The sequence below is a fragment of the Ciconia boyciana genome, chromosome 2, assembly GCF_034638445.1.
Source record: "Ciconia boyciana chromosome 2, ASM3463844v1, whole genome shotgun sequence".
In the NCBI taxonomy this organism is placed as follows: Eukaryota; Metazoa; Chordata; class Aves; order Ciconiiformes; family Ciconiidae; genus Ciconia; species Ciconia boyciana.
In genome coordinates, this window is record NC_132935.1 from 113,300,572 (window position 1) to 113,328,559 (window position 27,988).

At 38.9% G+C, this 27,988-nt stretch overlaps 1 protein-coding gene across 7 annotated transcripts in view; it reads left to right on the plus strand.

The window, feature by feature from the left end:
• GOLGA4 (golgin A4) overlaps positions 1-14,886 on the plus strand; it is a 71,101-nt gene extending 56,215 nt beyond the window's left edge. For 6 of the 7 annotated variants that reach the window (XM_072853599.1, XM_072853601.1, XM_072853603.1 and 3 more), the window contains 7 exons: positions 137-157; positions 327-395; positions 1,013-1,088; positions 3,430-3,533; positions 9,381-9,467; positions 11,984-12,047; positions 14,149-14,886. In XM_072853599.1, coding sequence (XP_072709700.1) covers positions 137-157; positions 327-395; positions 1,013-1,088; positions 3,430-3,533; positions 9,381-9,467; positions 11,984-12,013 — 387 coding nt within the window. In that variant the 3' untranslated portion in view covers positions 12,014-12,047; positions 14,149-14,886. The remainder of the gene's footprint in view (positions 1-136; positions 158-326; positions 396-1,012; positions 1,089-3,429; positions 3,534-9,380; positions 9,468-11,983; positions 12,048-14,148) is intronic. The other variant, XM_072853600.1, reaches the window with a different exon arrangement.
• The last annotated feature ends 13,102 nt before the right edge of the window (positions 14,887-27,988 follow it).

Here is a 27,988-nt window from a genome sequence, read left to right on the forward strand (position 1 = left end):
TTTATCATCCTCAGTTAACACACTGTATCAGAACTAGGTGATTGATATTTCTTTCTCTTTTTACCCCTGTCCAGTGCTTGATATACTCAGTATTTTTCATACATTTTCATTTAAATTTTTTTTGTTGTTATTCTAGGTCACAATAACAGAACTTCAGGTAAGTCTTGATTTTGCTCTCTAGATAATTCTGTTTCACAGCAGTTTGAAAGCAGAAGTACTGCTTATGAGTTTGTGTGGGTTAAAGGAGAAAGAGGTTTATTGAAAAGATACCTATGATATATCTTCAGCAGTTTCTTGATGATTTCCGTATGTGGCTGTTCTTTCAGGCACAGCTTGCACAGAAGACAACACTAGTCAATGATTCAAAACTGAAAGAGCAGGAGTTCAAAGAGCAGGTAAGGGTGCTGTTTGAACAAGTAAAAAGTATTCTTGTCTGATACTTTGTGTTTGCAGTATTAAAAGGTTCTTTTTAAGTGATGATGTAGCACATCTCCACACAGATACTATGGAAATAATATGCATGTAAAATAGTTTTGAGTCATACTTGCTCTCAGATCTCTGTGCAATTTTCAAAGTAATCCTCTATCCCCTGCGAATGAAAATACCACATGCTTGTGATACAGGTTAGCAAAACATTTGCACAGTGAAAAATGGAACACTGCACTTCAAGAAATTATGGATCTTTTTTGATGTTAAGTACAATTTTTGTCATGTTCTCTTTTTTATGTATGTTTATGTGTATAAAAGACACCTGTATATATGTATATAAATACATATATATGCATAACATTTGCTATAGATATTCTTATGTGTATATGCACATGTACACACATTTCCTTAAGTAGTTTAGGAAGAGTTTTTAATAACACAATTTTTAATGTGTTCCTTCCTTAAAAAGCAAATGTATTTTGCTTTCATAGAAGGAGATGATGTTTAGCTGAAAACTGTTTCAGTTATGCTTATTTTAGCTGCTTGTGAACACCATTTATCATTTTGACTGTTCTCTATTTAGATTCATGTACTGGAAGACCGGCTGAAAAATTATGAGAAGAATGTGTACGTCACATCAGTTGGAACACCGTACAGAGGTAAGTACAGTTTTAATCACAAATAAGTTTTTTATTTGTTTGAAAGATATGCTTTGGTTTAGACAATTTATTAAAATATCAGTCTTTTTAAAACACTCATAAAATATTTTTGACATCTTATCCTTGTTTTGTCTTGTCTATTATAATAGAGCTGGTGTGTGATTTCAGATGAGCAAATCACACAGCATTTTGTTTGACATTTGTTTTTATGTCATACAGTTAAAAGAGCTCTATATCAGAGTTAAGTTTTCTGTGTGCCCGTGGGAGTGGTATAGGCAGTGGCACTTGACAGTGGATGGGGAGGAATTATCCATTTGTCTTGGTTAATTAAATATACATTTTATGACTCTTTAAAATTCTTAACAATAGAAATATGAGATTTTATGGATCTTTCTTGTTCTACATGTCTGGGCATTTACTCTTTTTGTGATTAGAGTTCCTTTGCAAGATCTCCTGCTCTGACACAGTAATAAATAAAATCAAAACCTGTTTCCACTTGTAACCTTTGTGTTGTGTGTCCTTGAAAGTGCTTTGGGAGCTGAAAAACCCTGTGGCATTTCAGGCAAATTACAGTCTCATCATTATTGGACTCATGGTGAGCGTAGGGAATAGAGCAGACTAGTTATGCTGTGTTATGCCTAGAGCTCTGCATGAGAAGCCATGGCCTAGGTCTGAGGGCTGCATCCAGGAGAGCAGCTCTCTGCAGGGCAGGTCCCAGGCCCATCCAGGAGACAGGGGCAGAGACGGGCACACCTACCCCATCGCTCAGGCAGGGACCGAAGGCCCCAGGCTGAGCTGAGACACATCCCCTGGGCCCTTGGCAGGAGACGGGCGGGGTGGGGGTCCCGCGGGAGGCCGGTCCCAGCCACTGAGGCCTAGGAGCACCCCCAGGACCCTGGCAGAAGAAGACTTGCACTGCTCATATGCTCTCCTCTAGACACTGATGCTTGGCCACTTTGGAGACAAGAGTATTGGGCCAGATGGACCTTCTCTCCAAGGGAGTACTGTTCTACCCAGGCTCTTTTGTTTTAGCCTGTTTTTCCACATGAAACAGATCAGGCATTTCTAAAAATGAGTACAAGGAGTAAAAAAAAATAAAAATCCATGGGGAAATGAACAGGTATTGCTCACCTCCAAAAGATTTGCAACCATTTAGTTGAGGAGCACATCCTGCTTCAGACTGAGGGCTTGATCTGTGAGCCTTGCTAGTGTCAGAGATGCCGGGTTTTGCCATCCTCTGGAAACCCAGCTCAACTGGATGAACACAGAAGACTTTCAAAAACCGCACTTCACACTTGCTTTTTGCAAATTTGTGCAGATCATCCAATTATCTCTAGACGATGCACAGCTCTCCCCCCCATCAGAAGGTACATGCCTCCTGCCCACAACGTGACAGAGCCAATGCTTAGGATGGGACATGACTGCCCATTCAATGCCTTCTGCTAGTGCAGGGCTGGGAAGAAATGTCATCAGAGGTTTCCTCAGCATGTACTGGTAGGGAAAGGAGGAGGTAGGAAGAAGTATAGAATAGAAGAGAAGAGAAGAGTTCAGCTGGAAGGGAGCTACAACGATCATCTAGTCCAACTGCCTGACCACTTCAGGGCTGACCAAAAGTTCAAGCATGGCGTGAAGGGCATTATCCAAATGCCTCTTCAACACTGACAGGCTTGGGGCATCAACCACCTCTGCAGGAAGCCTGTGCCAGGCTTTGACCGCCCTCTCGGTAAAGACATGTTTCCTCATGTCAAGTCTGAACCTCTCCTGACAGACGCAGCTTTGAGCCATTCCCACGGGTCCTGGCACTGGGTACCAGGGAGAAGAGATCAGCACCTCCCTCTGCACGTCCCCTCCTCAGGAAGCTGCAGAGAGCAGGGAGGTCACCCCTCGGCCTCCTTCTCTCCAAACTAGACAAGCCCCATGTCCTCAGCCGCTCCTCAGAGGACATGCCTTCCAGCCCTTCACCAGCTTTGGTGCCCTCCTTGGGACACATTCAAGTATCCTAACATTGTTTTTAAGTTATGGGGCCCAGAACCACACACAATACTCAAGGTGAGGCCATGCCAGTGCTAAATACAGCGGGATAATCACCTCCTTTGGCTGCTTATGCTGTGTTTGATGCACCCCAGGATGTGGTTTGCCCTCTTGGCTGCCAGGCCACACTGGTGACTCCTGTTGAGCCTCCTGTCAACCAGCACCCCCAGACCCCTTTCTGCAGGGCTGCTGTTACTCCATCCCAGCTGCAGAATCTGGCATTTGTTCTTGTTAATTTTCATGCCATTGGTGAAACTTAGATTCATGAGTGACTCCCAGTATAAATATTCCCTTATTTTTGTTTACACAGATGGAAACCTTCACCATACTGACGTTTCCCTCTTTGGGGAGCCTACTGAGTTTGAATACTTGAGGAAAGTGCTCTTTGAATATATGATGGGTCGTGAGACAAAGGTATGGAAAGTTGTATATGGTGACATGATTCAGGTTAGAATATACTTTAACATCCTTGCTGTATAGATTTGAAGTACCATGTGTTTGTGATTCGTTACATTTGTTACATATTTATTACTGACACAGGATTTGATAGGCTTTCATGTTTTTTTTTTTTCCAAAGAGGCATGATCCATACCTTTAAAAACTTTGTCAGCATGCCAAGATGACTGGTGGGGGAAGGGGGGTTGTCACATCTCTCACCAGTGTACCTATGAAGAAAAAAACCTTCGTAGGTAGGTATGGTTTTACTAGCAAAAGTCCTGTTGTCAATCAAGCCTAATGTACTGTGAAAGCTGGTATGCACAATTTTAGCAGAATTGCTCTTTTGATGTCATCTTGACGCAAACACGATAAGTAACAGTTGGATTAAATAATAGTTTGTTAGTAGCTCTGAAGATGGTGAAATATCTCTTTAATTGTTGCTTAAAGGTGTTTATAGGGCTCCCAAATCTGTATACCTTCTCTAGCTATTATTAATTTACTCCTAAAAGTAGTGAAAAACTGCACAGTAGGCTTCTTGTATGTTGCAAGCTTGTGAAATCATTCCTAAGTTGGAATTTTACTAGCTTGTAACAATACTGATGCTTAGAGATTGACCAGGTTCAAAAGAGGTATGTCGTAACACAAACGTTTTTCTTGGATGATAAATGCTATGTGGATGAATTTTTTCTGTTTGTTTTTTTCTCCTCCCTGGAGTTTTTCCATTCTTTGTTGCCCTGCTTTCAACTTGGACTACTATTAAGCAAAGCGCTTTTATGTAGGTTTCTATGTTAATTAGCTTTGTTCTTATTGTGTTCTGTACAGAATAAAACTTGGTCTGTGCAGGATGTCTTGTCCTTATGGGATCCCTCTTTCTCTCTCTCTTTATCCCATTTTTCACTTTGATATTAATTCCTTTTTTATTAAAAATACAAATCCCTGATACAAAAAACCCAGAATCACTGGTTACTTTCTGTTCACAAGCCTGTGGCTCATTGGATGGTTCTTCTACTTTAATAACAACTGAAATCATTAAAGAAAAATACATATATTACTGGATTTTATGATTTTGAATTGTGAGGGACTTAGACAAGCAAAAATGCTAAAAAACGTCAGCAATGTTTCAACTTCAAACAAGTCTTGAGACAGCTGCAGATAACTATTGCAGATAGCTGATGCACGTAGCAAATTTGCATTCAAGAAAACAGAATTTGAAATCTCTTTTTCACATATTAAGGCTATATCTTACTGATCTTCAAAACATTACTATACATGCCTCAAAACTTTGGGTTATAAAGTTATGAGGGTTTTTTTCCTTTTTAACAGTGATGTACTAAAATTTGCAGTTGGTTTCTTCAATAACAGCAACAAACGACAATCAGTGCTAAAGTAAATTGACTTTAGGTCTCTCTTCTGTCTCTCAATTGCTTTGATTAATAGCTATATGAATGAATATATATAATAAATTTATACATTTATGCATTTATATGTATGTATGCATTAGTAGACACATATATGTATTTATTTGCCCTGGAGATTACATTGTATTTAACCAGAAGATGCCTTTACAACATTGCCTGCACACTGGCTCCCAAAAAAGAAGGTGACTATTGGGAGGAGAAAAAAAAAATAATCAGAAAAGATAGACATCTGGTTCCTACAATAACTTGAGAAGGCATTGTTTGAAAGTTGGTATGATTGAAAGGGGAAGTACGTTTAAACAAACAACCAGCAGAAATAATTTTCCAAGCACTACAATTTTTAGCTTTGGGAATTTAGATGTAGATAAGTAAGGGAGAATGACAGAGTTCTTAAAATTGAATGTGATTGTATTCCTCTCTATTGTGTGTTCATACTAATTTGATTACCTCTTAGCAATTTTTAATTGAGGGTAAATGTTCTGATGTATTGCAAGAATGGAAGAATTTCTGGTATTGTCTAGTCCTCTATTATTAGCTGATCAAGATTGTAGCTGTACTGGCATTTAATAATGGAAAATTAAAATGGAATGAAGGCTAGCATTTTTACTAATTTAAATATGAAGATACTTTGGTCTCTTCACTTTTACTTCAAAAAGTACTTTCAAGCTGATTTCATCTGCTGGTTTTCTTTCAACCATTAGATATGTTGCTGGAAGACACTGAGCTAGTGTCTGCTCTCATAGGGATTGTATCATATCATCTTAAACTTACTGAACTGTGTCTTGAAAACTGTTTTCATCCTGCTACACTGACTGGTAAACCATGAGCAATGACAATGTGATTGATAAAATCTTTTAATACACAGTCTAAGTGTGTTAGTAAAGTATTAACATGTGCTTTTTTTCCCCAACACAGTCCTTAAGTTAAAAGATCTGTATTGAGATTTACCTCCTCAGTACAGACATACCTTTCTCTCAGCATTTGTTTTCCTGGACCAGATGAGGCAATTTTTTCTAATTTTCACAGAATCGTTTAGGTTGGAAAAGACCTTTAAGATCATCGAGTCCAACCGTAAACCTAACACTGCCCAGACCACCGCTACAGCGTGTCCCTAAGCACCTCATCCAAATGTCTTTGAAATACGTCCAGGGATGGCGACTCAACCACTTCCCTGGGCAGCCTGTTCCAATGCTTGATAACCCTTTCAGTGAAGTAAGATTTCCTCATATCCAGTCTAAACCTCCCCTGGCGCAACTTGAGGCCATTTCCTCTCATCCTATCACTTGTTACTTGGGAGAAGAGACCAACGCCCGCCTCTCTACAGCCTCCTTTCAGGTAGTTGTAGAGAGCGATAAGGTCTCCCCTCAGCCTCCTTTTCTCCAGGCTAAACAACCCCAGTTCCCTCAGCCGCTCCTCACAAGACTTGTGCTCTAGACCCTTCACCAGCTTCGTCGCCCTTCTCTGGACACGCTCCAGCACCCCAATGTCTTTCTTGTAGTGAGGGGCCCAAAACTGAACGCAGTATTCGAGGTACGGCCTGACCAGTGCCCGAGTACAGGGGCACGATCACTTCCCTGCTCCTGCTGGCCACGCTATTTTTGATACAAGCCAGGACGCCATTGGCTTTCTTGGCCACCTGGGTGCACTGCTGGCTCATATTCATGAGCCAGCATTATTCATATTCAATGATCATTCATATTCAATGATCTTTCTCTTGTAAGATCATTCTGGTGGCCTTTCTCTGTGCAGGGTCTCCTTTTATAGTGCAAATATGTAAGACGTCTCAAAGGTGGTTCAGCAGTGGAATTGGTGATCTCTATAGACATTATTTCCTCTTTATTTAAAGGAATTCAAGAGAATCTGTGCAAACTGTCTAGGATGAATTGCCATTTATGCAGCCTGGCAAATGATCTTGGAATCATGTTAAGTAGAGACATTATGAATGCATCAGTTGTGTTATAGCAGTGGAGGCATAATAGGAATGTTGAGGGTTGATAGTGGCTCAGTATCTAAGAGTCAGGAATTATGGTCATAACGTGTAACCTGTAACCTATCACATTCTTTGTAAACTGCACATGTCTTCGCTGGGGGATTTTGCTGTCTTGCCCTCCAGTCCAACTTTATTTTTTGCCTTGTCCTTGGCAGGGTATATGACATGAGATTGCCAGCTTTTTCTAAGCATGCACCTTGTTCAGAATATCTGAACCTGGAAATACATGGCATAAACTACTAGGTCAAATAAAATAATATTTTCTACAGGCACGTGAACAGTTGCACTGTCCAGCTGTACTGCACACTAAATCTTAAGTCTTGTATGCTCTCCTAGTAACTTCGTTATGCTTTTTGTCCTAGATGCTCTACTTGTAACTTCATTATGTTGTTTGGAGTCTGTCCTGAGGCCAGAAAATCAGTCCAAGAGTTGTATGTCTGTAATAAATATTTATCTTGATATTGATTAGGTACATGGAAGAATGTAACGGAATACATATGTGTCGGAGATAGTAAATTTATGCAGATATTTTTCTGGCACCTCAACATGCTCTTGTGCATTGCAGAAAAACAAGGGGTATTTCTGTAAAACTTTGATTTTGAAGGTTGTGCCTTTGACCAGCAGTTCTTGAATTACAGAGAGCACTGGTCGGTATCATTGTAAAAGTATTATTTTCAGGGATGACATATCTGAATATGTCAGTCTCATAGAAAGAAATGGGAATGCAAACTATTATCTTTTATAGCAGAGCTAGCTATTAAGTTTGGGAAAGCTCAGAGCCGTTCTATAGGTAGATAGAGAGATGCACACACAGGAACAACTGCGTGTGTACTCACACACTTAGAGAATTACTAGGGGGTTTTTATAGTAGACTAGACTGTTAGTGATAAGGTAAGCCTATGTTAAACATACTATCCTAAGTTCTGCAGTCCTTGTAACTTTGTTTCATAACTATGCAACTGTGAATAGCATTGAATAATTCTGCTTCAAAATCTCCCTAGTGGCTTCAAAAACTTGGACATGATTTCAAGTCATTGCTAGTGATAAATTACAAAATGGAAGTTTTCAGGAAAGAATGTTTTAGCCCCTATTTAAGTTGGCACATAAGTATCTATGCTTTCATGGAGTATTTGCAGTGTTTGTAGATTTTTCTTCAATATTTGCATGCCGTTGTGTCCTGTAGAAAGTTGTTAGGAGAGGGCTTTCTTGATAGCTCTGTTACAAAGAGTTTGAATAGATTGTAAGCTCAATGCTTTCTAATCTTTTAGTCCTAAATAATTGTGATGAGGATTTTGGCAAAAGAAATTAGGAAAGTTTTATATTAGTTTGTGGCACTGAGCACATTCCTTTCTGTATCTGGGAACTGCAGCAGAGGCACTTACTTCTTAATTATGGGAACTATTAATATATTAAAATTATGCTTTTTGAGCTGAAAGGATTCAACAGGGCTTGGTTTGTTTTGCTTTCTTTTCATTTTTATCCCTAGTTAAGTTATATCCTGAAACAATTGTTGCAAATTAGGGCTTTACCTCTCACTTTTAACTGCAGTCATTTTTGTCATGCAACTGCTCTGTTGCTACAGCCTCCCTCTTCATTCCACATGTGAGACTGGTAACAAACAGTAGACATTCAGAGCAGCAATCTTATCTCATCCACATTCTTTAAGAGCAGCAGTTACTTCTTTTGTAGCAATCACCTTCTCTTTGAGCTGCACTGCAGCTCTTACCTTGACCTTTCTTGTAAAAGTCACCTGAACCTTGTTTTGTGCCTTTTGGAGGTTTTCTTTCCCACTCATCTCTTTATGAAATGGAAATAATCATTGCCTATTTTGCACAAAGCTTTGATATTCTTACATCTGCCGTCTGAGGATGTCTAAATGATTTGCTATTTAAATATGGGGTTACTGTATACCTGCTAAAAATATTTACACAACTGGAGTTCCACATCTGACATTTGGGTCTACTTTCTCAGTGTTTCATTTCTTTACAAAATATTTGGATGATGTGAACATAGTTGAATCCATAAGGACTCTCTCAGGTGCCATGCACCTGAAATGTGCTTTCCAGAATGGCCGCGTTAAGATCAAATGTGGTAGGAACAGTGTTTGTAACAGTACGTTGTCTTAATAATGGACTTCAAGTATTTGAGCATAGATCCCATAGAGCTTACATCGTATTACAGTAGCTGCAGTTTGTGACAATGTGAAATGAAGATTCTTCATGGTTTTCTTATAATTCACGTAACATGTCATGCATATATGATGCAAAACAAGTAGTTATCTCACTCATTTCACTATGTTTTCCATTTATATTACTGAAAATAGCATCCAGTATTCTTAAACGAAATGCATTTTAAAATATTACAAAGCATTTGAGTGCATATGAAATTACTTATAGATGACCTATTTCTTTCTAGACAATGGCCAAGGTTATAACAACAGTGTTGAAGTTCCCAGCAGATCAGACTCAGAAGATACTAGAACGGGAAGATGCTCGACCATTGGTAAGTTATATAAGTAAACTAAGTTTATGCAAGAGATTAGATTGCAAGAATAAGAAATTATAAACTTTCCTTTAAGTCTCCTTTTTCCCTGTGTCTGCATTCAAGAAAACTACTTTTCTCCCTCCTTCCCTCTTCTTCAGTGGAATGTCAAATTCCAGCTGTAGGGTTGAGTTTATAGCAAAAGTGAGGGGAAAAAAAAAAAAAGCAAGCTTATTTCCTTAACTAGTGTGTCCTATCATCGGTTAAGCCGTATTTCTGATAGCTATGGGTACAAAGAACAAAGCAAGTTCAGTCATCACTACTATTCTGCAGATGAATTTTCTAATCAAAAAAAGTAATCTGACAGAAAATTCATGTTTCTTAAATTCAGAAGTTTCTGTGGAGTCATACTAGTTTTCATGAAAAATATGTCAAGAGAGATTTTTCAGTCCTGGGATAATATTTCTGGCAAAAACAAAAGCCATTTTGCATGTAGAATAGGAAACTGATTAACTCAATCACCTGTGTTTGAAGTGGGATATGTACATTTTTATCTTAAGTGATTATACCAACAAGATTGGGTTTTTTGTTTGTTTTGGGTTTTTTTTAAGAGCCTGCTTTATTTTTGTAGTGAAAACCTATCAAAATACATCAGGTTCACTCTGGGTCAGGGCAGGTCAAAAATAAGAGTCTTAAACACTTCACTTTGGTTTTGTTTGGTTGGGTTTTTTTCCCAGTTTCAATACAGTTCTTATTATGTGACAGTTGCTTGGTATTTCCCAGCTAATCTATTTACCAGAAAGGTGAATTTGAGTTTAAGAAGCAGACCCAAAAAAGAAGAATAATATACGAGCATAAACATTTCTTTGGTATTACTGTTACTATTTTATGTATTGGAGCTATTTTTTATTAACATAAAACCTGCAGTAATAGTTTTCTTTACATTGTATCTGGAGTCAACACTGCGATCCCTCTCTTTGTGGGTCAGCTTAGTAAAATATTTAGGAATTAAAGTGAGAGGAAGAATTGCATTCTGTTTCTCTCACTGGCCTTGCATATATATTTATTTAGCACTTGCAGAAACAGAATAAAATAAAAATTTGAGCATTTTTACGTTTCAGTTGAAGTAGTTACATTGAAGTCCTGTTGATCCATTGAAACAAGTAAAAAAAAAAAAACTTCTACCATTTTGTCTGCTTGAAGTATCAAATCTGAGGAAAGTGTTAAATACTTGAACATTTTCCTGTACACTTAGTAGGTTTGAGAGTGTCTTGCAATCTTAAATATTTAAAATACTTTTAGAATTATATAAATACTGATAATACTGCAGCTCCAATAAGTATCATGCATCGCAAACATGATTTTCTCTTAATGCACTCTCTCTCTGACCTTCAGGTAGAAAACTGGTGCTTTTTTCTGTTTTGGCAAGCTAGAGTAATATGTGGGAAACATTTTGAGTTCTCTGTTGGCCAAAACAGAGGTTAGAGAAATGGACCTTATCTTGCAGTCCCTTCAGCTTTTTGATACTTGAAACCTGGTCTTCCTAACACAGATATTCACAACTTCTGATACTAAATAAAACTTTAACTTGAATTTATCCAACAAGTTTTGGTCCTTGGTATTAAAGGTCCTTGGTATTAAATTTTGGCTAGAACATACAGTGAGGTTTTTTGCAGGCTGCAAGTGTCTTGATTGTTAAGGATATTGTCATTCAAAGAGCTTCATGTCCTGATCAAAAACTTCTTGGGTTTCACATAGGAGTCCTTTCTTGGCTCAGATCTAGCCTATGAATTTTCTCCTTTCCAAATCCACAGAGATTAAATTAGACATCTAATGGAACCTCAAATATTAGGGCATATTATGGAGGACGTAGTAATTTTTTTTTTTCACTTTCAAAGTTACTAAGTTTGTTTACTGAACCACAAGTTATTTTTTGGGGTGAGTCTTTTGTAATTCTGTTTAGGACTAAAAAGTTGGAGGGTTCTTCATAAATTATTCTGTCAACAAATATGCTTGGGTTTTTTGTATTTTATTTATTGACATTTACTAACATGGCAGTAGTGTTTCTCCACACTTAATATTGGAGTGATGCTGATATTTGAAAATACCCAGTATTTAGATCTCATGAGCAATAAAGTTCTGAAGTGCAACATAAATGTGCATTTTTAACATAAAGCTTGGTTGTTTGTGTATGTTAGTTTATGGCCAAAAAATCTATAACTAATTTTAATGTGTAAATTGTTAATTAACTGTGCTACTGGAAAAGAATAAGTGTGTGTAGTACTAAGTATCTGTGAGTAGTTATTTACCCTCTTAGTGGGCATATATTTAACAGGTTTCTGAAAACTTTTAACAAATTCCTAGGTCAATAAACATATGCTAGATCAATGTATCTCCTTCACTAATCTGGCTTTTACTACGTAGTTATTGTGATCTAACTGCAGCAATCTCATCCGTAAGCAGTAGATGTCCACAAAGTTCTTATCTACACTATTAACAAAGTAGTCCAATAAGCTGTTTTCTTCCTGGCTTTGTAGTTTGCCTCACCTCGCAGTGGTATCTTCTGAATATCCCATCAGTCTGTGCTTAGTTAGCATGTGGGTGAGTGAAGCCTAATATATACTTGTTTTGTTTTAAAGATGAAATTTGTAGTCTGAGATTAATCATTCTTCTGCTTTTTTTTCTTGCTTGCTTTTGTTTGTTAAAAAAAATTCCAATTTTTTGTTCTATATGTGTATGATAAACTTTGTTCTACTCTTAATCATGTTTTGCTTTACAAAGCCAAATTTGGAAGTGGTAAATTCTGATTCCAAACCCAATCTTTCTGAGTTATAAGCATAACTTGAAATGTTGATTGAGCTACAGAAATCTCAGTTATAGAAAAAAACAAATCAGATTTTAAATCAATTAATATGAAATATTAAATTTAATGTAATATTAAGCAAGGGTTTGTTTTATCTTTATTCACTTTCTGAGCTCCTTTTTTGAATAGGCAAATTAGATTTATGGGAGACATACTGTACTGCTTGAAATGAATTATTACATCTTATAAATATGAGAATGGATTATTTTTAAAAAAGATTGATGAAATAGCTTCTGTAGAGGAATTAGGATATGATTGCATTTAAACATCAGTACCTTTTTGAATCAGAGCTTTGGCTTGGTATCAAGAGAAGCCAGAGCAGAGAGATTAGGGAGAACAATTTGGGGAGCTTTATGCTCTCAGTTTATTGTGCCTTTTTCAGGTTTTATTAAGGTACTTTCATTATGAATCTGCAACACTAATTGTAGTGTTATAGAAAAGCAACAGCCGATTTAGGCCTAAAGATGCAGGTTGCATCAGACTAGCCAAGCTAAACAAGCAAAACAGAAGCAGTAGCGGTTGAGAGAGGAGTAGGATAAGGAAGTACACATGTAAAACTTTCTGCACTGCCTGGTAAGATTACAATTTGAGTCATTAGTGTTGCATGATATTTAATAAACTCTTCAGATTAATTCTGTAGGATACAGTCAGCCCAACTTTCCTTTTCCTCCTTTGCAACTGAAAAGCTTTGCACAGTTGCCAGGAATTGATTCAGTGCATGTGAAGCAATTGCTGTCAGTGGGCTGAAATGCAATGGTTGGCCTGCACTGCTGCCGTAGGAAAATGGATTAACTTAGGCTGTTTCCATTGCCAGTTATCACAATGCAGTTGACAGGCTATCTTCCTCTCTTGCAGTCATGCAAATACAGCTTTCAATACAAAATAATAGCTGTTTCAAAGGAAAAAATCTATTCATCTTAACACACAGTCATGGTTTCTACTTTATTTTGTGGGATTTTTTAAACCTTTGAATACAATAGCGGATGCACTTTATTGCACTTAAAACGCAATAGAGTTTGGACTGTTTGCCTCCTAGCCTTGATCACTTCTTGACAAAATCATCAACTGTTTTTTCTAGCCCTCTGTTGAAAATAATTGAATTGTTGGTAATGATAGGACAAAACTCTTTACAACACTATTGCAGAAAGCATGTTTGAAACTTAAATTCTCGTCATGCTGTCTGCAATGCTGGTGTAAAAAGTTCAGGCATTCTCAGCTGCGTTTGAAGCATATCATAGAAAGGCTTGATTTTGACCTTAATGTCAGCAATTATCTGTTATACTTTCATAACTTAAGCTAATATGTATGGAAACTGCCCAGACCTCATTATTGGATTGTAGTTTCTTACTTTATCTCAAGTATTTTTGTGACTTATGTCAGCAGATAGGCAGCAAATGGGATAATATTCTTGCATGTATAAAACTCAGAAGTTAAGATGATGCTGACTTCATTGTGAAAGCAATAAATATTTTCCTGGTAGAGGAGGCTTTTTGCTAGCCCCAAAATTTTACTTCATCATTTCAATTTTGATGATAGGCCTTAGGCAGAGAGGACAACTTTGTTTTTCATTGGATTAAGTTGCAACGATGTGGTAGACTATATATTTCCAGTGAGACTCCTGAGTGTTTTGCTACAGGTTAGTTCATTTTCATCACAGTTTCTCAACTGTTTTGCAGATGCTGGAATGGAATTACTTGCTTGAAATCAGTTAATAATTTGGCAATTTAACTTATATCTCCTATTCCTATCAATAAACAACATCATTATTATTTTAAGTGCTTGTAAGTTGCTCTCAATAATGTAACATTTGTTCCTTTATTCTAACTTTCATTCTTCTAGTCATGGCTACGACCATCTTGAAGAAATTGTGATGAGGATGTTTCATGACACTGCTGCTTAGAAATATGTTCATGTGTCTGTTGTTGTCCCTTGAGAAGGGACACGAAGAAAAGCTATTATTCAAGGTCACAAATGGAACAGCAAGAACCAAAACTCAGCACCACCTTTGGACCATGAATATAGTTAAAACTGCCTTGACAAGAAACGCTAATCAGGGGTTATCTGGTGATGAGTCTTTTTTCTCTTATATTGAACACTGTCTTCTATTTTGTGTTAAAGGTTATTTTTTTAAAGGAGAGAAAAGACTTTATCCTAGGAAGGAATTGCCCACCACTGTATCTCTATACAGGCTTTACTGGGTGTTTTTTAAGAGTTGAAATAAATGGTTTGTTTCTTCTATTTATTTTTTTATTTTTGAATGAATTGTGCAATACATTTTTGGATGGGTAGCAGTTGAGGTGATTTTCCTGATGAACTAGGCACTCTTGATGACTACTCTCTCCCGATTTGATCTTATGATTGTTTGCTAAAGGTCACTTCTGTATGCTTTTGCCTACAATAAATCCAAATTGCAGTACCTCATTTGTTTACTCCTAGCTTTTGTACTTATATTTTCTGGAGAAAAAGTATGTTACTGTAAATTGTAAATAGTTAATACATAACTGTATCATATGCTGATCTGTGACTGTTGACAGCACTAATCTGACAAGAGCTGAGATGAAATAAAGTTTATTTACTGTATAATTTTGGAACTTCTTTGGTATGATTTTTCTTTTGAAAGGATCCACCAGTTTTGTTCTTATTCCTGTTCGAGACATCCTTAGCTGAGACATTTCCAGGCTGAAATCCCTCTCATAGGAAGAGCTATTCAAGTACATTGAACTGTAAGAAGTCAGTGGAGTCCTTCAGATTTTCAAGGGATCACAACCTGTGAAACAGACATATGGTGAGCTGAAAAGCTGGCGTAAGAATATAGCAAGTAGGGAAGTTTGCTTTGTAAAAGTTTTTTAAATTACGTATTTTTGTTCTTTTAAATAATGCCTGTTTGGTCATTTTGGCATGTAAGTTGTGATCCCCTGAAGCGATATGCAAGTATGGATAAATTTAACTTGTTCTCCAGCTACTTTCATACTTACCATATCAATAACCGTCATCTGTACTGTATATGCTAGTTTGCCAAGATGGTTCAAGGTGATCAGTCCTCTGTGAATGTAATTTTTAACAAGTGTTTATAGGAGCAGCAGTCCTCTCAATAGCTCATCTCTGAACATAAGCAAGCCTTCTAAATATACTGCCTGCCTGAAAGATACTTCTGAATACTGTTAGGAAGCGATGGTTAGTTGCTGATACTGTCAGGCCTGGAACATGCATCCTGCCACAGGGGTGCTCAGTCTGTTCCTCTGGGTGCTTTCCTGTTAGCCAAGGAAAACAACAGGTCCTCCTGACTGCAAACACAGGTTTGGCTAGTGTGGTGTGGTCCAAACTGACAGACTTGATTTGTTGTCCTGCTCCAGCTGTCATGCCCAAGGGCACTACCCAAAATTTTGTATTTCTGTGTACCTAAATTTTGTATTTCTTATACTGTTACCTAGATAATCTCAGCTTCATACGGTCTTAGAGTTGCGATTACCTTGGCATTGTTGGCATTTCAAGACTCTGCATCCCCAATATTCGCCTCTGATTATCTATGAAGTGTTCAACCTTTTCTCACATAACTCCCCCATGATCACCTGTGAGATCCAGCCATTCCTCACAACACTATCCCTTTGTCAGCTTCTCATACCATTACCTGTCAAGTTCAGCCATTTCTGTTGTCATGTCCAGTGGTTTTCTATGTCCTGTTCAGTTAGCTTGCCCTCAGGCCAGGGCACAGAGAGCAGCCTAATATTTGTGTGTGACTCCAAAAAATAAGTACAGGCCAATGACATGTAAGATGTTTGATACAGTTGGGGTTTGTTTTGGTTTGGGTTTTGGGGTGTTTTTTGGGGTCTTTTTTGGTGGTTTGTTTTGTTTTTTTTTTTTTTTTGTAAGTGCACTGGGATTCGCCTTTTTGTCATCTGCAGGAAAAGAAATGAAGAAGCTGAATTTATTTGCACAGTTTTGTATCCTAATGAAACTGGGAAAAGTGCAGCAATTTGAGTGCTCCAAGGTCTATTGTGGCCACCAGCTGTCTAAAGAATATATCTGGCTTTAAATTATTTTGTTTAATTATTTTGTTTAATTATATTGTTAAATTATTTTCTTTTATTATTATTTTAAATGTTTATGGTCTAAAGGGGCATGGCTTGCCTTTGATAGTTAAGGACCCAGAGTTCCATCTTTTACTTCCTACTGCCTTGTCTCTGGCAAAATCTCTTCATTTTCATGCTGCTTTATTATTTATAGCTTCTTTTTTTTTGAGCTTTCTCCTTTTATCAAACATATCAAATTTGGTTTAAAAAAAAAAAAGTATTTGTAATGGTTTCAGTTGTAAGATCTTCTCTTTGCTTCTGTTGCGTAGCAGAACGGCATTCTCCAGCACATTGCCTGACACGGCAGCAGCCTGGGCCATGGGTATGCTTGGCTGTGAAAAATGTGTGTTCCTCGTAGCTGGCTGAGGATTTGTAGGATTTTGCTATCGCTATCATTGCAGCAATCTAAAATGTAGATTTGAGTTTCAGGTTTCCATGTAAGGTATATGTTGTCTTAGGCTTTGGGAAATTAAACACAGGGATCTGTTACTCTGACAGTGAGTATCACTATGATCACTTACAGTTCTCTTGTCCTCACAGATAGGCTATTTTTCACATTTTCTCTTTTTGTTCTTTTCCCTTTCCATGAAGGATACTAGTTGTAGACTGTACTTTGTCAAGCATGACCTAGGTGCAGTGGAGCAAACTGAAATAGTCTGTATAATATTCATACAACATTGGATGGAGTAAATTATTTTTTTTGCCCTTAAGTGACCTAGTTAAAGAACACAAAGGAGATTATAGAGTTATCCTTGATTCTTTTTTTTTTTAACTAAAATCAGGTAACTACTCCCCAACTTCACATATTGAAAAAGTCAAATTTGTTTTTCCCTTCTATATATAACTCATAAGCAATCACATAACTATTCCGTAACATAATGGGAAAGTATGTTAAATACAAGAGTTTTGTCAGACTGAAGTTTTAACTGCTTCTAGATTTTTTTAAAAGAGAATATGTAAATAAAGCATTGCTTTAGAGTTTAAATAAAGGAAATTAGTTACGGTGAAAGCATGAAAATGAGAACTTCACTTTAAGCAGTGTTTTTTTTGTTGTTGGAGTGTCATAAAATACTGCTAGTTGTGCCAATGTGACTATAACCTAATGTACTCCAGGCCACAAATACTTCTGATTATAAAATATCCTTGTTTAGACACACGTAGCTAAAAGCCAAAGACTGTATCAAAGTTTTGGCTGCCTTTTTAGCAAAGGTTAGAGGATCCCAAGCTTGTTCAGACTGGATTGTTAAAAGATGCTGCTGCAAGAGAACATATTTGGATTGTCTTATGTTGAACTTTCCCCCAGTTTTACATGCAATGTACATTGTATTTATAATTTTATGGACCCATACACATGTGCATAGAAAAAAAAAGAGTAGATCTATTTATAAAGATAAGACTTAAAATGTTTATCGAGTGTCCTCTAGTGTCCTAAGGATTAACCATTGTAAATTTAGATTAAAAATGCCAGATTTTTTATTCCTGTGTTATTTCAGTGCCTAGGCTGATATTTATTGGCAACATACTATTTCAAACTTTTTATAAAACATTATATATATAAATCCATCCAACTTCCAGTTCTGCCATTTATAGTCCCTCTTTCTGTGAGCTGTACTAAAATTTATTTTCTTTCCTACATAGTATGTGGTATCTGGTTCTGCTCTCTAAAATGAGGATTCCAGACTCTCCAAAAACTAGGATGAATACTGAGAAGATTGGTTTCATTTTGTAATTCATACTTCTTGCATACAATCTTATTGTCCATCCATATGTGCTACAGAAAATATTTTTCTTCCTCTGTGGAGTTTGTTAAATTGAGAAACTTATTTTTCATTTGCTTTTTCAAGAAAAGACAGCTCTTTCACAACGCCATTACTGATTCATTACGGAAATCAAGATGAGCAGAAACTGGCAGCCTCCCCCCTATGTGTGGGATATCCAGACCCAGCTATATATGAGTCCTTGTGGCTGTTCCTAGACCCTGGTCCTCAAAAGCATTGCTAGCATGGGATTTTCAAACTCTATTTGGTCGTGTCTATTCATAATGTTGCAAATTAGAGATGCTAGAAGAGAAGTAAGCAGTAAGTTGCACGTTATCCTACATTGCGTTTATGATCTAGGAGTTGCCTTTAATTTTCTCTTCTGCAGGCTCTCATTTACACTGATTCTAGTCTTCCTCTGTTAACATTGAGTTCGTTTCCTGAATGTATTAGAGTAATTTTAAAGGCACATTGACTCAAAGTAAGCACATCTAGAGATTTCTTTCATTGTAGAACAGTGACAGCTATTATTTCCTACAGTTGCCACTTAATACCATGTGACATTTCAGAGAAGCGGTAATTAAGCCCATGGTAATTATATGTTATCTTCTGGGTGTGCTAGCACATCATGGTATAGCAATGGATGATGATGCAGTTAAGTGTGGTGCAGAAATCTGCTGTGACATGACTTGCTCCTCTTGGTTGCAGCTTCTAGAGCAGCCCAGGTCACGTCATCACCTGGTGGCCATTGGGCAAATGAACAAGGTAGTTGTTTTCTAATTAGGCAGGTTGCTGTAACCAAAGCCACTTCGATTTGGCAGGTGGCTTTTCCAAACGGAGACCAAGGCCTGTGTGGCCCTGGGGGCTGACCAGGTTCAGGTCTGGAGGGCACCCTGGGGGCTGATGCCGAAGCAGGTCGGCACACCTGTGGCAGAGACACATTTGCCTCCTGAGCTGTACCAGCCTCTCTTTGTGGCTGGACGGCTTGAATCTCCAGCATTTCTGTAAGCACTTAACTTCACTGAAAGGAAAAGGGATGAATAGCAGAGTGTATGCTGTAATCTTTGCCACTGTTTATATTTTGGAAACTTTAGCAGTCCAAGAAAGTATTTAGCCTTCTTATTTAGATCTATGATTCCTACTTGTTTCAGTGCTGATGTCTGCAAGAAAAATAGCCGTCACATTTAGCGGCCTTATGCATTGTCCAGTTTTATTGGGGTAAGGAAAGCACTTAAAAGTTTTCTAACTTGGATGAGGCAGTAGTATATCTTTTGCAAATGAATAAAAATTATCAAACAAACAGCATGTACAAGTTCAGAACAGGCATCTCTCTGTGCAGCCAACATGACATATGCTCTATGGTTCCTTAACTGTAAGCTGCTGCTTCTGCTGAGTCTTGCCAGTCTTTCTCACTCAAGCCACAAGCTCTGGAGAAACAGCTGAAATGGAAAACTAAGAGAATGAGTATCTGAATGAGGAAGAGAGAAGAAAAGCAGGTACAGAGTAAAGTTATTTGAGATGTAAGATTCCTCATGGCAGATCAGATGAGAAGTATTAAATATATTACTGGTTTTGTGTAGAAGTTTTGAGTTCGCCATGTTTGCCATGTCTCTGACCAACACTCCAGCTGTTCTTGCAGCCGATCAGCCATTGTGGAGGGGGGTAGAAGTAATTGATCATGAGCAGGCACAAGCTGTCAAGAAGTAGACCTCCCCACTGCCCATGAGATTTTGTGCCCCAACACGAGAATTGCTGGGATGGAATATCCTGTGTTAATGTAACTGGATATTCTGGTTCACTTACACATCTACATATCTTTATGGATACCACCAAATTATCATTCTTGCTGATGCAACGAATTATTCTGGGAATGAACTGCAGGATTTAAAATAATAGACTGTCTTTTACCCCTTAGGAAAATGGGCAGTACTTCCCTATGCCTAGAAGTGGAAAAGCCCACTGGAGATGGTTTATAAGCTTGAAACAACTAAATTGCAAACTATACAAAAAGAAGACACAGCCATCCAACAATTCTTACTAGTGTATGTTGTTGTGAAGGCTGTCTAGGGCTTATAATATACAGAGTAGTATGCTTTAAAAATAATGGAGATTATTTCCCTCCTCATAGCCTAGGCTAGGACCAGAGTTATGTGGTCCTTTTAGAATGGTGATTAAATAAGGGGGGGGGCGTGGGAGGGGAGGAGGAGGGATGAGGTGAAAGACTAGGGTCTTCCTCTATGGTAATGAAAATAATAAGTAGGCTGAGCTATCTTCAGAGAGTGAATGTTTTGCATTCCCACACTGAATTCTAGCTTTGACTTCCCCGAAAAATATTTCTACATAGAAAGAAACTGTCCTCACCTTGAAGCCCTGCAGCCACAGTGAGCGTTATCTGCACGTTATTTAAAGCACAGCACACTTCAGCCCCAAGATTCCAGTGCTGTTACTCACTGAATTAAAATCTGATCCAACCACAAATTCAGTACGGGAGGTGTCTACCTTAGTTAAGCGTGGATTTTTTTCCCCCCCTCAGCTTCAGGTAGCACATTCAGGACATGATGATTCCCAGGGTATTAAACTCTTTGAGATGAAGCACAGTTTCTGTGTATTTTATGCAGGTTCTGCCATGGTGGGACCTCATTTCTAGGATGGGCCAATAGAAATGTTGCTATAAATACAGGGTGAGCAGGAGAGATCCAGGTTGCCTGTACTTTCCCTCAAGACGAGGATATCCCTATGATACCTAAAAATACTATGGAAGTTGTGCTGGTCTTACAGCGCTCTCCTTATTCAACCAGTGAATAAATACAAAACTGCCATGCCAGTCCCTGCGAATTGGGGTGCGCCTTTATGGGCCTGTCTGACCTACATCTGTAGGTTTTTGTTTTGTTTTGTTTTTTGTGACTTGCTTAATACAATAATAGAGGAAGAGGGGAGAATGCACCAGTGGCAATGGCTAGCATGAATAAGGTCTTACAAGGAGACGTGTGGTTGCTTTGTAGTGTGCTGTGCACAGCCACGTGTAGGACCTGCTATGTTTAGGCTTTTAGGCATAGGCAGATATACTGCCTATTACTTGTAGTGGTATGAAACGGCTTTAAAAAAAAAAAACTTTAGTGATTAGCGCCAGCCTTTCTGCTTGGAGAGCTAGACTTGACCTCGCACTTTCTGGATGGGTGCATGTGGACACCTTGATAAACTGTCAGGGCAAGCCAGAAGTTTTGGCAGAGCCAGCGGCTTCCTCTAGGCAAGAGCACTGGAGGCCAGAGAGCTGCTGGGTGACAGCCAGCGTTGCATGGTACAGGTGGTCTCTTCAGCTCCTCTTCTATGTGCTGGTTATGTGCAATTATTCATTAAACACTTTTCATTAAACACTTTATTTAATTTGTCTTCGCTGACCCTTTCCAGGGCTTGTGCATCAGTGTCTCCTTGGAAATGAGTTTTTAAACAGGCAGAAGGTGAGGGTGACTTTCAGTGAGCTGCTAGACAGCATGGGTCTGCTGCTTGTTTTATATAGTGTGGGGAGACTGAGCATAAAAGACAAATGCATGAAGTCACCGGCTTATTTTTAGGTTGAGAATAAGCGTGTGTATTTCTGGGTGGGATGCTGGCTATAGGGAAGCTGGAATTAATGTTTACTTTAGATAAGCTCTAATATTGACTAAAAATAGAAGTCAATTTATGTATTGTTATAGACATCCTTCAGCAGGATCCTGATGGTTTTCAGAAAGCCCTTTGTGGCCACACTAATGGCATGCTATAGTTAGGGAATCAAATAAATGCTGTGGACAAGAGGAGGTAAAAATAACTTCAGTTCATGCCCTTTTGACAAGGTGACAATTAAACTTTGCTTATACCTCATGTCACTGCTGCTGTCAACTAATTGTGAGCATAGTTTGTTTCATGTATCGCACTGGGATGCCTGGACTAATTTATCATGTGTCAGGGAAGGCAAGGCAATTAAATATCTCACCTGATTTCATGCACACTGTGACCAGCTCAACCAGGCTGGTCCCAGTTTTGTTGGTGCTGTTGCTGAGGACAGAAGCATGGCTTGCTTTTGCCTGGGACATGCAGGTCTGTAAGCACTCACGAGGAGGGTGGGGAAGCATCACGTACTCTTAATTTTTGCCAGAGGTTCTACTTTTCTCTGAAATCAGGGATGAGGCTGAGCTTGGACTATTTATTTCTTATGGCAGAGCCTCTACCAAAACCCCAGTCTCACAGCTTGGGCATGACAGTCGCTGTCTCCATTTTGGAAGGCATCCCAAGCCTTTTCTAACATTGCTAGTGCCACCTGGTCAGTTCTCATCAACTGAGCGAGAGGGCTAGGAGTGTGCGACTTTGTTTTAATAGTGGTGCTAGAAGAGACTCAGTAGAAATCAGCAGGTGAACCACGAAACCATCACATCGACCTCCAAATTTGTCTTATTTTCTTGCTGGTCTATGGGATGACAGGGTTGTTACTGCCAAATTCCTCCCAGAACCTCTCTTATACCAGGGCCAGTCACTGAGGTGTGTGAATTATGTTGCTCATAAACAAGAGAGCCTGCTGTGTTATCACAACTGCCATGCTTCTCTCTTCACATTATTTGTAGTGAATATCACTCTGGGGACTGCAAGTTCCTTGCCTTAATTCCACTGATTTAAATTGAATTATACCTGTGAAAAATTTTGTCCTAGAGAGTGGGGAGTTTGAGGGTGGGGGTTTTTTTGTATGTTTTTTTAAAATCACTGGCGTCAACACAGCATCCTTCTTGCTATCCAGATGCTCAAATTCAGTGTTTTTCACATTGTTAAGCTGGTTAACTATGCCTCTTCTGGCATACCTCATGCCAATAACAAATCCTATGGAGTCCCACAGTTTACTTTTCTGAACTACTGTGTACGTGCAGTACACATTAAATTAAGCCATAGCATAGTAGACAATTCAGGAATAACTGGGTCACAGAAGGACCCTGTGTATCCCAAATTATTTGGTTAAGGGCTCAAGCTTTGAGTGCCCACGCACACAACTGCAAAAAGTGTCTTTTCTGTGTGGAGAGAACAGGTTTGGATCTCTCAAAGATGATAAATAGGTTATTGTTCACCTGAACTTTTCACACAAGGAGTGTATGATAGTTAACATGTGGAATAATAAACATTGAGTGGCTGGTTAATGGAAAGCAGATGTGCCAAGAATGCCAAGCAAAACGTTTGAAAGCTGCGGTGTAAACTGGACCTTTCGACAAGTGGCCAAAGCTTGTGTGACCACCAGGGGCTCAGACTAATAGATTTAGAAATAGAGGCTAAAAAGGAAAGTAGAGACACCACTTGGATGTATAAATCAATGAAATTTCGTATCCTGTAGAAAAATGGTGGATCATAGGATCCACCATGTGGCCAGTATTTAGTGACTTTCTCATATCTAGTGCACGTTTCCCACTTGTGATTTTTGTTTTGATGTAGTGAAATGAGATAAATGAGACAAAATCCACTTGTATTGGGCTTAAAAAATTCTAAACAGTCCAGCTTCATTAAAGCTTCTTGGAGCCCTTCCCTGGGTTTTTGTGGGTTAGGTCCAGGCTGTTGAAAAGGACCGCTGTTGAAAAGGACCACTGTCCCTGGAGATTCACTGAAAAGTGACAATCAAATGAAGGAGACAATCAACAGTCTCTTTATAATTATGTACCCAAAATCTTTGTCTTAAGCTGTGATTTTATAGAAAACTAAGACACATAAATTTAAGATGGTATAATCTTTAAGTCTAGTTAATTCCACTTAGATTTAAAACTCTATTTCTGAAAATAGGATAGGTCCTGGTTTCTACTACTGTATTTGTTTTGTAGGTCTCGTCATCAGATAGTCCTTTGAGTATAGCCACGGCGCAGCTAGTAGGAAGGGTTAGCTGTCTGTAAAGCTGCAGTTCCATAAGCTGCTGCGATAGCATTGCTGAAATACAGACTGCAACGTGGCTTTCCCCACCTTGGGGAACAGCAGACTCTAGCTGTGCTTGGCACTTGGAGCGTGCAGGTCGAAATCACTGGGATTTTTGAATGGGAGTTGATGCTTGCAGAATGTCATTTACAATTTATCCTTTTCACTGCAACATTGCAGCATGTTGGTTCTCCTTATGAGGTTGCCCCATTGTCCTGGGGATCCTCTAGGAGAAGGGGGACGAGCTGTTGGTTTTTTGCAACTCAGATACCGACTAGGGATAGGGCTAAGCTACTTAAGAAAACTGTGATAAGGATCCATTGTGTCTCTATGTCTCAGATACCCAAATTCTTGTCGGCCTGAGGTTGATGTAGAAACTGCAGGTTTTGTGGCAGGTCTAATCCCCTCCTGATGCTGGACAAAGAATGGTAATCAGTAGGGGGATTTGACTTATCATTTCTCTTTGATGTATTTCTCCAGGTAGCCTAGCACTTTTACCAGAAGTCCCAGGGCCAGCAGTAAGGAGGTAGTCTTCTGGGAAAAAGAGCTCTTTTGTGAAAAGTCATAATTTCAGCATTCACCTCCTTTACTTCTAATCCCTGTGAGGTTATTAAGAAGATTATGGAGAAAAGCTATAGGCTTGGGGCAATGCCTTTTGAAAGCTAGTGACATGTTTTTCTCCAGCTTGTATGATATATTCAACAGCCTCATCTAGTTCGAGTTTAAAATTCAGCCATGGGTGAGAGCTCGCTAGTTAGCCAAGAAACATTGTTAGATGAGACTTGAGACAATGCTAGCAAGCAAGTTCAGTTAAGAGCGTATCAACCTTCTTAAGTATGGGGATGTCCATGAGTCATGTTTTAGGGCTATCATATTTTTGGTTGCATTTCAGTGATTGTTTAGGAGGTACTGACAAAGGCTAGCTTTGGTGTAGTGAGGTTAGTATTTCTGGAGCTTCTCTGTAGTCACAGATGAGAGAGGGGTTTCATTTCTTGACCATTTTTGAAAGCCCAGTTTCAGGTGCTCTGAATTGTCCACTGGTGGAGCTTCAATTTTCCTTAACCGTAGCTCTCGTACCTTGACAACCTGTCCCCTCCCTCACAGTGGTTCTGATGGGCATCCGCCAATGGAGATGAAGGGCACAGAATTTCTTCATTGTTTTCCTTGAGAGGCCCCGTGGAGCTGGCGCAGCTATTTTAGGGGTAACTACCGGAGTCACATTGCATGTACTTTTAGAATATATTGCCACAAGGCGTATTTTTGGACTTATGCATTTTTATCCACAGGTCCTCCTTATAGCCACGCTAACATATATAAATCAAAAGAAATAGCACATAGAGGATTTGATTACACTATATTGCCAAATAGAAGTGTGTCTCCTCTCATTATGGTGATAAAAGCTTTTTGATCAATTGATCCCTGGGCTGTGGTAATGAGGTTCAGTCAACTCGGAGTGACTGAGCGCATGATCTCGCTGATGCTAGTGTGAAATAAAAACGCGTAGTGACAGGTCTACTAGTGAGACCAGCGCTAGTGAACAAAAAGCAATTCAAAAGGAGCGTCTGTGTGTTTGGTTTGCAGCATGTATGTGTACATTTTAAAATATATACTATATGAATACATATAACAGGGCTGTAATCCTCACCGCATGCAAACAAACATATGATGGCTGTCACAAAATATGAGAGGTGCAAAACTTGATGACAACTTGCTGTTAGCAGTGTATCCGTAACTTAGCCTGAGTCCCGATTCATCCTAAGCTCATGCTTAGCTTCAGGTCTGCCATTCAGTTCCCCTTAATTCCTCTTATTTAAGCATGTACTTAATGAAGCACATAGCATAGCTGAATAGAGACTGCTGAGTAGAGGTCTGTTGCTTGAGTATGAAAATGCAGAGGTCTGGATGTACTGAAGAAAGGAAAAAACCACCTTTATCAAATGGGAAAAATTTACTTGATGGATTTTTTTTTTCTTTCACTTGGCTCAGATTAATTTCTTCAGTTACTGGTATACAGCATATGATAAATGTTTTAGAGATATGTTTTACATTATATGATGCATTTTCCTTTGGGCACAAATTGACCATAAATCAGGCTGAAATATAACCCAATATTGAAAGCCAGGGCAAGTGTTTAAGTCCAATGTTAGTGCATAGTTTTCAAGAGGATAGAAAAATGGGGAGGGTGGATCACTAAATAAACTGGATTGCTGCTGAAACAGTACAGTTTAAGAAAAGAAAATACTTAAAAAGGGGCAATTGGTTTTTGCATGTGAGGCTCTGAAAATTCTGGCTTTCCACACTATTCTTTTAGCTATTATTATGAGAAGATGATTTTTTATTAAATCATCAGCTTCTGTATCACCTAAGATTTGCATTGGCTCTGTCTTCCACCCAGATAAAAGTTTTTGGATTCTCAATCTGTTTGGAAAACTCTAGCAAAGCTCTGTGAGAAAGGTAAGACAGAGTGGTTGAAGAGCTAACAAAAGCCAATAACAGTACCAGCAAGAGAATAATTTTCCTTCTTCCCTCTTTACTCCAGCTGGAGAACTAGCTACAGCCAAATGGAAGAACAGACCAGTAAGAATTAAATGCGTATATTATGCGAGGAGATCAGTGTAGGCACTTCATTCACTTTCCCAGTGGGAACTCAACTTGAACATGTTACCTATCAAAAGTAATTCGTCTTGCATTTGATGCAAAAATTGAGGGCGGCATCTTCTTAATTTAATGGGAATAATGTAGGAAGATACAGTTTGTACCATTTGCTGGTAAGTCTAGATGCTGCAAATGATTTGATGCCTGACAGGCTGAAATAGTATGTGGTTAAATGTAGGAAGCTCCTCTCAGTGTGACTGTAGTCATTTTGGGAACACAGAGCTCCGTCCGTGTCAATCCAGCCCTTTCCTACCTCATTCTCTGGTAGGCAAACGAATGTGGGGAATTCCCTCTTTATCCAAAATATGTGATATTTGTCCTATTTTATGTTATATACTACTATTTTTTTTGTCTTTTGTAGTTAGTCCTTTTATGTATTTGTTACAAAGGAACACCCTTCTCTCTGACAGCTTCAGCAGTGGTGAGGGCTTGAAAAACAAGGAGGAAGGAGGAGAAATCTTTTCCATTCTCCTTACAGCGCAACGAAAGGTGGCAGTGCTCTTCTCTCTCCTTCAAGGGGGGAGGCAGCCATGATCAATCTTTTACACGAAGCCACAGTGGAAGAGGAATTGAAGAGGATGCTCTTTACCTGGTATGCAAGAAGAGCTACAAAAAATGTCTCGAAAACATCTCTTCCACTGAAAGACTAAAGAAGTTTGGTCTCCTGAGCTCCTTACAGCCAAGTCTGAAGGTGGATTAGATCACACAGCTCTGTGGGAACTGGCTAAAAATCAACTGCAGTATTACTATTAAGACCTGATTTACAAACATAGTTATTGATCTCCTTGTCTTGAGCACTTGCCAGAGAAATACAGAGAATGCACGCGAAGAATCAGCAAGTCTCACAGCCGCGATGGGAAAGCATTAACGCAAGTTCACTTAAAATCTCTTCGCTAAGGACGTACTGACATAAATGTATGAATAACCAGTGAGGCAGCAGCCTTTCTGTTAATGAGCTTATGGGATGCCTTCCCATGGTTAGCACGTCCCTGCTGATGGATGCCGGTGCGGGAGAAGGGCACGCAGCCCCGTCCCTGCGCAGGAGCGCAGCCTCTCCCCAGCCGAAGCTGAGAGCGAGCGGGAGGGAGATGGGGACAGGTTAGAGAAATCCACACCTGAACAGGTGGGGCTCAAAACAGATGCTCAAACAAGCTTAAAGCAACTGTCGTCATAAGTCGTGGGTGCCTGTGGGAAATCAGTGAAAATGCTCGTGGATGTAGACTGGCTTAAAACAGAGGGTAAAACCTCAACCACAATAATACCATGGGAATGCCACAGCAC